This window comes from Odocoileus virginianus, chromosome 6, assembly GCF_023699985.2.
Source record: "Odocoileus virginianus isolate 20LAN1187 ecotype Illinois chromosome 6, Ovbor_1.2, whole genome shotgun sequence".
NCBI classification, from domain to species: domain Eukaryota; kingdom Metazoa; phylum Chordata; class Mammalia; order Artiodactyla; family Cervidae; genus Odocoileus; species Odocoileus virginianus.
Window position 1 is genome coordinate 46,544,313 of NC_069679.1, and position 13,290 is coordinate 46,557,602.

General features: G+C 41.7%; 1 protein-coding gene across 1 annotated transcript in view; it reads left to right on the top strand.

Moving 5' to 3' along the window:
- Positions 1-13,290, top strand: part of MYO5C (myosin VC) — a 113,787-nt gene that overhangs the window by 18,515 nt on the left and 81,982 nt on the right. The window contains exons 5-8 of the mRNA XM_070469266.1: positions 3,422-3,578; positions 6,493-6,636; positions 7,345-7,426; positions 8,545-8,652. Coding sequence (XP_070325367.1) covers positions 3,422-3,578; positions 6,493-6,636; positions 7,345-7,426; positions 8,545-8,652 — 491 coding nt within the window. The remainder of the gene's footprint in view (positions 1-3,421; positions 3,579-6,492; positions 6,637-7,344; positions 7,427-8,544; positions 8,653-13,290) is intronic.

The following is a 13,290-nucleotide window of genomic DNA, read 5'->3' on the forward strand; positions in this document are numbered from 1 at the left end:
TCCATGCACCACAAAGATCCTATATGCTGTTCCTAAGACCAACAGCTAAATAGTTATTTTTAAGTGACCATCAGACTGGAGGGGGTGCTTGGTAGAGCAGACTGACTTGTACCAAATAGCAAATGACTGTTAGATATAGCTGACCTGTCTCCACCAAGTCTCCTGGTTTTACTTCTAGGTAGTCCCGTCGGTCCTATCAATCTGAGAATAATCAATGCTTTTCTTGCAGTGTGTTTGGTTGGAAGAAAATTGATTTGTTCTCCACTATGAGATGTTTAGGCTTTTTTACCCAGCCAGGTCAGAAGACTCTAATAATAAATGAGCACAGGTTTTAGCTGTAGGATATTTGAAGTTTTATGCTAATTTTGCCTCTTCTTTCTCGTGTGGTATGTGAAGTTCTTATTTTGTTAGTGCAGGACGAGACACTGTGCACACACTCCCACACATCACCCTGAGTGCCCTCAAAAGAGCCCATGATGAGGATGCCCAAAGCAGTGGTCAGACGACTGAGATTTGAAGCCATCCACCCAAGGTCACTCAGCAAGAGAAAGGCAGAGCTGGGATTTTCCCTCAGATTTCTAGATTCCATGTGTAATTTCTTTTCCTCATAACTATTCTGTTTGTTTTCAGCATCCTGATCTGTAAAAGGATCTTTGTAGGTCCTTACAGTTTGCAAAAGAACTTTCATAGACAGTGGTCTTGTTTGAGTCTGGGAACACCTCTGTGAAGTCTTATAAGCTGCCGTCAGTACCTTATTTCCAGATCAAGACTTGAGACACAGGACCTGAATCTGCTACTATTTACCTGGACACAGCCCTGAGCTCCCTTAGCTTCAGGGTCCTCATCTGTGAGCTAGATGCTCAGTGACTTAAACAAGGTAGAAATGCATGATTCTCTCATGCAGAAAAGTCTGATGGGCAGTCCAGGACTAGCATGCCACCTCTACCAGTGGGTCATCAGAGACCCAGTACTTTCCAGCATCCTGATCCTTGGGGCAGGACCCACATCCTCAGAGCCAAGCTAGTGCTCAGCCCTCTTCTCTCTTTTCTAGGCTACAGAGTGTTCCAGGGAAAAGGTGTGTCCCTCCTGGTTAAGGAGCCCTCCCAGAAGCCCTACAGAGCACTTCTGCTCATAGCTTATTGGTCGGGATCTACTCACATGACTGTGCCTAGCTGCAAGGGAAGCTGGGATATGTAGTCTTTTGTATGAGCAGCAACATGCCCACTAAGAACTGGAGCTTAGACCCTGAGGAGCATGGGGAGGATGACTATTGGGTCTAGAATGATCAATTAATAACCAATCACCTGGGACACTTGAACCCCATGTCCTTAAGCTCAGCAGGTATTCTCCATGCTCCAGTCAGGCCATGAAAGACTCTGAGGCTCCCTCTTCTTTGAAACACATCAGAGGCTGGGAGACAGGCCAGCTTTGCTCTTGAGGACACCAGCTAGTCCAGAACCTGCCATCCCTACTCAGGTGCTATGACAAATGATGTTAATTCTCCTTCTTTCCTTAGCCCTGGATTAGCATGGAGACTCAGGAGCAGAGGGCAGCCACACCTGACAGTGCCAGAAAGTAAAAGATCTTGAAGACTCCCCCCAAAATTGCCAATTACCTTGGCTTCTGCTGCAGCAAGTTTCCTTTCAACCCTAAAACATTATGGTTCTAGGATTTACCTTGGCCCCTGCAGGTCTCCAGGGCATCTGCAAGATTAGAATCTGTGTGCCTCAGAGCATATAGGACTACTCCTGGGTGTCAACAGCATGAGCTCATTGGAGCTTCAGAGCTCAGCCAGGTTCAAGCTTGAAGAGCCAGGTTCCCCTAGAGGCCTATCTAACTGCAATAGCATAACTGAACATAAAGGTTCTTGTTAGACTTGTTGATACTACACTGGGAATCAGGACAGCTGGCTTCAGTAACCCCAGAGTGTCATTCATGTCCTTAGCATCTCAACATCCTCTGTGGAACCAGGGACTCTCTCTCTAATGTCCTCTCCAGAGTTCCCAGGGAGGCTGTGTGTTCTGTGCATCACCGAGTCACTGTTATAGTCATCTGTAAAATGGATATACAGTATGTGGTTTAGGATTTTTGTAGGTTTAAATGAGAATCCTTGTAAATTATTCACCAAGACCCTGACACACAAGCAGTGCTAGGATGGCACTGTAATAAGGTTCTACCATCATCATCTTATGACGTGAAAAGTTTAGTGCTATTTTTTAAGATCTCCATGTTATATAACAGAGTATGTTGGCTTGTGGAGCACACGTTTCCAGGCACATCTCAATTAATTGCTCTCAAATAATGTCTTAAAAATGTTTTTATATTTAAGTGAAAGGGGAAAGGAGGTAACAGAGGCCTGAGACTGCTGTCCTTAGAGAATTACATGCAAGTTTGGCCCATGGTGAGCCTTTGGGAACTTGGATTTCAGGAGGGTTCATAGAATTTCCTAATTGCTGAGTAACAATTATGAGTGACTCACTATACCTAAACTATTTGTGTGAACAAGGTGGTTCAGGCTGAACAGCCGCTTTCCTTCTGGGCATCTGGAATTTTGGTATGTGATAGGAGAGGATACCTATGTGACCAGCCCCCAATAAAAACCCTGGACACTGAGTCTCTATTGAGCTTCCTGGGTAAACAATGTTTCCCATGTGCTGTCATAATTCATTGCTGGAGGAAGTAAGTGCATCCTGTGTGACCCCCACCCTGGGAGAGGACTCTTGGAAGTTCACACCTGGCCTCATCTGGACTCAGCCCATGCGCCATTGACCCTCGCTGATTTACTCTGTCTCCTTCTGGTGTAGTAAGTCTTAACCACGAGTACAGATGTGTGCTGAGACCTGTAAGTCCTCCCAGTAGATCACTGGGCTGGGACTGGCCTTGGGAACTCTCAGTACAGGGGACACAGCAGGAGGCAAAGTTGTGCGTCCAGCAGGATCACAGAGAAAAAGACTAGAAGGAAATTCACTGGCATGTTAAAAAAGTTACTTTAGCATGATAAAACCAAGTCCCTTCTGACTTATCTGCATTTTTATTAGTGCGCATATATTGCCTTTTTAATGGGAAGAAATGAACATTTAAAAAGAATTTTTTTTCCATTTATTTTTATTAGTTGGAGGCTAATTACTTTACATCATTACAGTAGTTTTTGTTATACATTGAAATGAATTAGCCATGGATTTACATGTATTCCCCATCCCAGTCCCCCCTCCCACCTCCCTCTCTACCCACTCCCTCTGGGTCTTCCCAAATAGCCAGGACATGGAAGCAACCCAGATGCCCATCAGCAGACGAATGGATGAGGAAGCTGTGGTACATATACACCATGGAATATTACTCAGCCATTAAAAAGAATTCATTTGAATCAGTTCTAATGAGATGGATAAAAAGAATTTTTAAAAAACCCTTTTGTTTGCCCTAGAAACAATAAAAACCAGTCAATAATTGTAAGTGGGGAGTCTGGTGCTGGAAAGACAGTGTCTGCTCGCTATGCCATGAGGTACTTTGCCACCGTCAGCAAGTCCAGCAGTAATGCTCACGTGGAAGACAAGGTCCTAGCATCAAACCCCATAACTGAGGTGGGTACCCTGTGGGGATGGGGAGTGGGGGCAGAGACGTATATATGGAGACGTGGGCTGGTTCATGTATATAGGTTCATGTATAAAGGTGTTTCATCACGCTTTGCTTGATTGTGCTTTACAGATATTTCTTTTTGTTTTTTGTTTTTAACTAAAGATTTATGGCAACTCTGTGTCAACCAAGTCTTATCAGCTCATTTTTTCAAACAGTCTTTGCTTATTTTTTGTCTCTGTGTTATGTTTTGATAACTCTCATGGTGTTTCAAACCCTCCACCAGCAAAAAGATTATGGCTTGTTAAAGGGTCAGATGATGGTTAGCATTTTTTTTTTTTTAGCAAAAAAATTTTTTAAATTAAGGTGTGTAAGTTTTTTAGATACAGTGCTATTTCACAGTTAATACACTATATAGTACGGTGCAAACATAACTTATCTGCACTGGGAAACCAGAAAATTCATGTGACTTTTATTGTGACATTTGCTTTATTGCAGTGGTCTGCCATAGTGTCTTCAAGGTATGCCTGTATGTGGTCCTTTAAAGACCAAAGAAGTAAGGGCAGGAAAGAGCCAGGAAGTCTGTTCCCCGGTGTGATTTGTAGGAGACTAGAGCACGGATTGCTGGTTCCAAAGCTTCTTTGCTCTACCTGCTGGGCTAGAAGTTCTACCATCAGGATTTTAGGAGTCCCCCGTTTACATTTATATCCCAGGGGAAATTTCCTCAACCACAGACACAACTGGTACGCTGAGACCAGCAGTGTTCTCTAGCCAACCAACACCAACTTTCATAAGCTGATTTTTAAACATTCAGGAATTTTTTTGCAAGTTATTTTTAAAGCCTTGGTAGCTTGAAATCAGTCATGGTGGAAATATTTACACCTTTCAAATTGGTAAATGTCACATATCCAGGCTCTTCCTCCTTCCTTCCCCAAGACTGACTCATTAGCACACCACTGACTTGGGCAAACATATGGGCAAGGCCACCAATGATGGCACCAAGGAGTAAGGAGAAAGCCTTCGAGGAAGAAGGAGCATCTGACAGCTCAGGGGAGAGGGAAATGAATCGATTTGGATTTATTTGGAAGCATAGCAAATAGTTAAAACTGTTAGATTCTTAGACCTTTTCTTTCTGTGCTCTCAAATCAAAATCCTCAATGAATATTTATCAGACCACCTATTTTGTTCAAGTCACTATGCCTGATAATACAGGAAGTAAGGAAAAGATTAAGGTCCAATCCCCAAGTTTTAAGACTCCTCTAACATAGCCTATTTTAAACTTAAATAGAAAGATAAATCACAACCCAAGATCGCAGTGAAAAGGTTGTCAAGAAACACTGTGCTGTTAAATGCCTGCAGGATAATATTGTGTGGCTGTTTCTTTAGGGTTGGTCTCACCTGCAGCTATAAGCTCCATGAAGGTGGGACCATGTTTACTTGGTTCATCTCTGCCTACCAAGCATGTGGACCATGGCAGGCGCTGAGTAAACATGTGTTGTCTGAAAGTATAATGACCTGGACAGGAGTGCAGTATTTGTGCATAAGAAAGATACTTCTGTATGTAGGATGCCCAGGAAGGGAGAGGACAAGAGGAGAGACAGAAGTCAAGAGCAGAAGTAAAAAGCAAAAATCATGCTCAGTGTGGGAGGGATGGTAGAGGGCTGTCTTTTGGTTGAGTAGAAAGTTTGAGTAGGGAAGTGATAAGGGATAAGGACAAAAATAAAGGTTGGATGAAGGAAGTGGACTTTAAGCATCTCTAATATTTTAGGCCTAGATGAGTTGAGGCACTTTATATTGATACTATCTCATTTAATCCTCCCAACTCTGTCAGATGCATCCTTGTATTACAGATAGAGAAACTGAGACTTGGAAAGATGCTTGCTAGCATCACACAGATAGTAAAAATGAACCTGGGGCCATGAAACATCAGAACTCATGCTTTCCCTGATCCTGCTCAGTGTCTATCAGTAAAATTGAGGAGAGCCTTGAAGTAAGATTGAGGAGATCCTCCTGCCCCCAATCCCTCCCAGCATCAGGTCTTTTCAAATGAGTCAGCTCTTCGCATCAGGTGGCCAGAGTATTGGAGTTTCAGCTTCAGCATCAGTCCTTCCAATGAACACCCAGGACTGATCTCCTTTAGGATGGACTGGTTGTATCTCCTTGCAGTCCAAGGGACTCTCAAGAGTCTTCTCCAACACCACAGTTCAAAAGCATCAATTCTTCAGCTTTCTTCACAGTCCAACTCTCACATCCATACATGACTACTAGAAAAACCATAGCCTTGACTAGACGGACCTTTGTTGTCAAAGTAATGTCTCTGTTTTTTAATATGCTATCTAGGTTGGTCATAACTTTCCTTCCAGGGAGTAAGCATCTTTTAATTTCATGGCTGCAGTCACCATCTGCAGTGATTTTGGAGCCCGAAAAAATTAAGTCTGACACTGTTTCCACTGTTTACCCATCTATTTCTCATGAGGTGATGGGACCAGATGCCATTATCTTAGTTTTCTTAATGTTGAGCTTTAAGCCAGCTTTTTCACTCTCCTCTTTCACTTTCATCCAGAGCATTGGAAAAGACCCTGATGCTGGGAGGGATTGGGGGCAGGAGGAGAAGGGGACGACAGAGGATGAGATGGCTGGATGGCATCACCGACTCGATGGACATGAATTTGGGTAAACTCTGGGAGTTGGTGATGGACAGGGAGGCCTGGCATGCTGCAATTCATGGGGTTGCAGAGTTGGACACGACTGAGCAACTGAACTGAACTGAACTGAAGGATATGTTTCATTCTCTGCAAGCCTCTGCCTTCCAGCCTCCCTCTCTAATCAGATTTTCCCCTAGCATACAGGATTGGATTTTACTATAACTGCTCCAAGAATATGAATGCAAAGGGTTTTTAGTGTTGTTGCTATGTTTTGTAGGCTGTTGGAAATGCCAAGACCACCCGCAATGACAACAGCAGTCGGTTTGGGAAATACACGGAAATTAGTTTTGATGAGAGAAATCAAATTATAGGTGCGAACATGAGAACTTACCTGCTGGAGAAATCCAGAGTTGTCTTTCAAGTAAGGATAAAAATATTAGTTAAATTTTCTTTTTCACCACCTATGTATAGTATGGCTCACATTTATGTATACATTAGACAACCAATATTGTTTGGTGACTTGAAGTAGAATTTTCCTATCTTTCATTTGCAGTGTGGGTTATTTTTTTCTGTTTCTTAAAAATGAAAATTGATGATAGGTACAGTATCAGTTGAATTTCATGATCAAGGGAAAAGTTTATGACTTTCAGTTTTAGGCACTTTAAAAATTCTTAGCATTTAAAGATTGTTTGTCTTTCTAGAACACAAAAACTACTCAAAATAGACCAAGTTGTTACTTTTTTTGTATTAGGAAGAGAATGGAATCAGAGCTAGTGAGGTGGGGTTTAAGAGAAAGATTCTTCTGTCCATAAAATGGAGAAAATTATCTTCATTTTGACGCAGAAGGAGAGAAAGAATAAGCCTTGCATTGCAAGGAGTTTCTTTAAAATTTCAACTGGTACAAATTACATTATTCCCGTTTCATAGAATGTTTTTGTTTAATATCATTTTCTCTGAGGTGGTTATTTGGAAGGCGATCTTGGACCACCAGGTTGGGTCACAGCAAAAACACAGGTAGATGTCCATATCCTTGAGATCAGATTAACCATCTAAAACCCTCTTAGGGAAAACCTCACATTTTCATTTGTAAAGGTCTGGTGTGATTTCAGGATTCCTCTTTATTTTACAGTCAGAAAATGAACGAAATTACCACATTTTCTATCAGCTTTGTGCATCTGCACAGCAGTCGGAATTTAAACATCTTAAATTAGGTACGTAATGCATGGTGTGTAGAAGAGTCTCTTTTTTGTGTAAGAATTTAAATTCTAGGTTAATCTCTTCTTCTTATAATAACATCACTTTAAAAAAGTATTCTGTCCAAAAACATAAGATCCTTCAGTTCCAGGAGTGGAATTGATGCATTTAACTAAGAAGATAGATTAGTTAGGGGCATATTGGTCCAGGAATTAGGTACCCTTCAACCCCAGGGTTCTTTTCAAAGCTCCAGAGCAATGGAGATCATCCAGCTAGAATCACCAGAAGAAGGCTTCTGACCACTGGGACTTACTGATCTAAGTCCTCAAATTTTATTATCTGAATTTCCTTGGATGGTCATTTTTCTAAGGAATGACATATTTCCCTTTCTCCTGAGACAGAGTATCTATATCATAATTTGAACATTCTTGAAAATTCAAAATCATTATTAATTGTAATCATAATTAATGAGCCACTTTTCCTTTAGTGCAAACAGCCCAACTCCTGTGGTACCTCAGCTTTCCTGTCTTGGTCACCCGGCCTGAGTTGGTAGATAGAATTGTCTAGTGTATTGGAGTTGAATGCATACTCTCTAATCCTGAAGAATTTGCTTGCACTTGTAGAATCTAAGTTTCTTCAGATGTTATATAATGATAGTATCCATGCCTTATATGCCAAACAGAATGCAAATAGTGAACATGGAAGGGCTTTCTGAAGTGTCACTTACTGTACAAATTTAGGTGCACATCTGGTTATTATCTTGACCATGGTGATGTTTTTATAACAGTATACATATATCAAAACTCATCAAGTTTTCTACAGTTCATCATACATTCAATGAACCTCAGTAAAGCTATATGAAATTGTTAGGTGTGGGAACAAAAACCATGTGCTCTGGAGTCAAGCCTGCATTTTACTTCTCGCTCTGCCACAGTCACTATTTGACTGTGAGTGGGCCATTTCACTTTTCTGAGCCTCAATGTTTGAGTCAGCAACGTAGAATTCTAAGGAGTCAGTGGAAAAACATTATGAAGTGCTTAATACAGCACATTAAGTGTTAACTGCTCTTCTTGCTTCTGATAAACATGTATGTTCACCTTCTTGTGTCATAAACATCAGTATCTTTTGATTTCAGGGAGTGCAGAAGAATTTAATTATACGCGAATGGGAGGCAGTACGGTCCTTGAGGGTGTGAATGACAGAGCTGACATGATAGAGACTCAGAAGACCTTCACACTGCTGGGTGAGCGAAAATATCCTATCCCAGGAGTGGCCATCTTCTCTAAGAACGCGGGGATGCCCAGCATGCATGTGTTCTGAAGACATCTAATCAATTCCAAGTTTAGGATGTTGCTGTTGTGTTAGTTGCTCAGTTGTGCCCAACTCTTTGTGACCCCATGGACTGTAGCCCACCAGGCTCCTCTGTCCATGGGATTCTCCAGGCAACTGGAGTGGGTTGCCATTCCCTTCTCCAGGGGATCTTCCCAACACAGGGATCAAACTCAGGTCGCCTGCTTTGCAGGTTGAATCTTTTACTGTCTGAGACACCAGGGAAGCCCAATTTTAGGATGAGTCAATCAAAAAACATATTTAGAGGCCAAAGGATCTAGATTGTGCGTTTCCCTTGACAGATCTAGAAATCAACTCCTTTGCACTCAGGCTCGCTGGCTTACTGTGAGAAGCATGAGCCATAAACCCTGTGGATGCTCATAAGCACTTCCAGGCTGACTACAAAGAAGACAGGTGAAAGGAGAGGTCTGAATCAGTTTAGAGGTGTGATGTGGAGCCTACTCGGCCTTGACAGGTATCCTGATGATCATGGTAAAATAAGGGACACCTATGTGGAGTTCACTATGCACCAGGCACTATTCTAAACACTTTTTTACCTGTATTAATTCATTTAAACCTTATAACGACCTTATTAGGTAGATGCTTGTTTTTTTTGTTTTTTTTTTGTTTTTTTTTTTGCATTTACAATAGGAAAACTGAGGCATGGAGATAGTAAGTGATTTACCCAAGGTTTGGGTGGCTAGTAAAGAGCAGAACTGGAATTTATACTCAGGGTCTTTAGACATATCATTTGTATACAGAAAACCTGATCTTTAATTGCTAAGATGCTGACCCAGGTGAAGTAGGTACTCTTCAGTTTTTTCCCACCTTTCCTTTCCCACACGGACCTCAATTTTGAAAAGATGACAAGTGATATTCATAAAAATAGTCATTCACTTTCCCATTTTGTGTTAGTCTAGACATACATGCAACACTGCCAGTCAAACCTTATGATCAATGTGAGACTATAGACCATTTTTACATCTTACAGAAAATATTCATGTCTTATTAGCCTTAGCTGTTTTCATTGTTGTGGCTTAGTTGATGATATTTGAATGCAAAAAGCAAAGAACTTGAGGTTAAATATATCAGGGTAATAGGCAAGATGAGCACAGTTGTATAATTGAGAATGAACACAAGATGGTTTCCTAAGCACAATTTCCATCCAATTCTGCTTTTTCAAAATTGCTTTAGGATTCCCCTGGTGGTCCAGTGGTTAAGACTTTGCCTGCCAATGCAGAGAATATGGGTTCAATCCCTGGTTGGGGAATTAAGATCCCACTTTCCTCACAGCCAAAAAAACAAAATATAAAATGGAAGCAATATTGCAACAAATTCAATAAAGGCTTGCTCCTTACCCTTTGGGTCCTTACCCAAATTCAATAAAATGGTCCACATGGAAAAAAAAATCTCAAGTGACCGCTTTAAGAAGGGCAATGTAGACAGTGTCTAATAATGTAATCCTGGCTTCCAGGGCTTCCCTGGTGGCTCATAACGGTAAAGCGTCTGCTGAATACTGGAGACCTGGGTTCGATCCCTGGGTCGGGAAGATCCCCTGGAAAAGAAAATGGCAACCCACTCCAGTACTCTTGCCTGGAAAATCCCATGGACAGAGGAGCCTGGTAGGCTGCAGTCCATGGGGTCACAAAGAGTCGGACACGACTGAGCGACTTTAATAATGTGATAAGCAGTTTTGGTACTTATTAATGTTTTCTTAAAATAATAATCATGATTTCAGTCTCTGTGTAACGTGCTCCATTGAGAGGCAGCACGAAGAGGGGACGGGCAGCCTAGCTCTGGCAGGGCTCCCAGGGAACCTGTCCTTCCTTCCCACCTCTGTAATGTGTCACCTCACAGTGAAATGATGCAGGCAAAAAGAAGAGGCTTTGCAATCAACTAAGCAAGAATTAAAAGCCAAGTTGGCAGGACTCTGGAGGTTACCCTCTCTAAGACTCAGTTTCTTGATCTGTAGAATGGCTGTATTCCTTACCCACAGGACACTCGTGACAACTGGTAGGGAAATGTACGCAGCACCAGGCTGAGCACACAGCAGATATTTGCTAAATGCTCCTGCCTGCTTTCTGTCTCTATGTACTATACCCTGTCGTCCAAGTCCTAACCATCCTTTGAGCAAAACCATCCTCCTCCAGGAAGCCCTCCCTAATTATTGGAAGTAACAGCAGCAGTTTTTTCCACTTTATCACATACATTAGATCATTTTACAAATGTCCACGCCAGCAAGGCCAGGACTAACGTGGGACAAGAGAGGCAGCTGGGGTGCAGAGTTTAAGGAGTCCTTGCTCGGAGGATGGCATGAGTGCAGAGCTGGCCGTGGGCACCTTGCTTGTGTTACCATGGCCCCAGCCCTGCACACCAGGCCTAGATGTTTTAGGCAAAGCCTCCAAATTTTGTGGGGAATAAGTATAGCAGTCCGCTGCCTCCAGTGGCTGATAAAGGAGATGGCTGCCTGCTGTGCTGTGTGAAGGGGGCTGGGAAGAAGGAGGCAGAGCTGTTCTGCTTCACTCCTTTCTGGGATTTGTCTTAGAGAGTGACTGGGCATGACTGGCAGGGCGACCATAGAATCTGCACCTGCTTACTTCCCACCAAGTCTTGTTATTTAAACACACTAGCCTGGTGACGTCCTTACTCTGATGGCCTGTGCTTGGCCTCACAGTTTAGCACTTAATTATCTATTGTCATGAATTTGCTCATGTTTTTTCCCATGCATCATAGAATAGGTCTGTGGCCTCACACCTGCATGAGTGCTAAGTCACTTCAGTCATGTCCGTCTCTTTGCGACCCTATGGACTGTAGGTAGACCTCCAGGCTCTTCTGTTTTTGGGATTCTCCAGTCAAGAATACTGGAGTGGGTTGCTATTTCCTCCTCCAAGGTATCTTCCCCACCCACGGATCAAACCCACGTCTCTTGTGGATCCTACATCGGCAGGCAGGTTCTTTACCACTAGCACCACCTGTCACAGGTCTGTTGTTATCTCTGGGCATCAGTTTCCCCATCTGTACACTGGCGCAGCAATAAAAATAGTCATTTCAGTTATTTATTTCTGTACTCCAAATCTTGGTAGCTTAAAATGACTATTTTTATAACATATGACATAATTCATCTGTTCCTCTATTACAGACATTCAGGTTATTACTGGATTATTGTCATTAAGATGAAACTTTAATGAACAATTAATTCCATTTAACAAATAACCATTAAAACTGAAAACAATCCAGCACTATTTTAAATGATCTTAACTATGAGTGCTACACTTTGAGAAAGTGACTTATGCCAGTGGCTCTCAATACTGGAATATCAGGTCACCTGAGACTTTTCTTTTAAATTCTAACATCTAGATATCACCCCAGACCTATTAAATCTGAATAAGAATATCTGCAAATAAAGATATATCTGAAAGAGAAAAAATTATCATGCAGAAACTTCTCATTCTAATCTATGAACTATGTGAAAACTTTAAGATAGACATTTCCAATAAAAAATGTCTAACTCTGGGCTTCTTTCCATCAGGAATTTATGAACTAACATTCAATTTCTACCCTAGTCAATGGTTCTAACAAAACTTCTCATTTTAAAAAGATCAGGGACTTCCCTGGTGATCCAGTGGTTAAGACTTCACCTTCCAATGCAAGGAGTGCAATTTCGATCCCTAGTCAGGGAGCTGATATCCACCTGCCTCATGGCCAAAATAATAAAACATAAAACAGAAGCAGTATTGTAACGAATTCAATAAAGACTTTAAAATGGTCCACATTTTAAAAAATCTTTTTAAAAAACTCCTTTAAAAAGTCAGATTTTTTTTTTTGCTACAAAATTTTATTTTCCAAAGTTCACTTAAACTGAACAAAAGAAAATCTTTATAGAGAAATATACAGTTCTTAATGTTTCTCCACATGCATGCATTGGAGATGGCTATGAGTCCTCTAAGAATAAGAACTTTATCAATAAGCCAGATACAAAATAATAAATATTGTATGATTCCTCTTATATGAGGTACCAATAATAGGCAAATTCATAGAGACAGAAAATAGAAGAGAGGTTACCAAGAGCTAAGGAGAGGGAGGAATAGGGAATCATTCAATAATGACCACAGAATTTCTGTTTGGAATGATTTTCTTTAAAAGTCCTGGAAATGGATGGTTGCACAGTATTGTGAATGCAGTTTAACTGCATTGAATTAGACACTTTTAAATGGTAAAATATATAAATAAATAATCTGATAATTTATCATTGTTTCTTATGACTCTGGGCTGACTGGGCTCAGCTGGGCATTTCTCGCTTGGGGACTCTTGTCTGGTGGTGGCAGGGGTTCGATCAGCTGTATACTTCTGTCATATGGGCTGGGGTGACTGGAACTGCTGGGGGCTGGGCAGGCTTTCTCTCTCTCCATGTGGCCTTCCTCACGCATGCTGGCCTCAGGGTACATGGACTGCACATGAGGCTATCTTCTCCCATGAGCCAATTCCAATAGGCTCAGGTAGGCTCTGTGGGTCTTTTTATGAACCAGCCTCAGAAGCAGTGCAGCATCGCTAC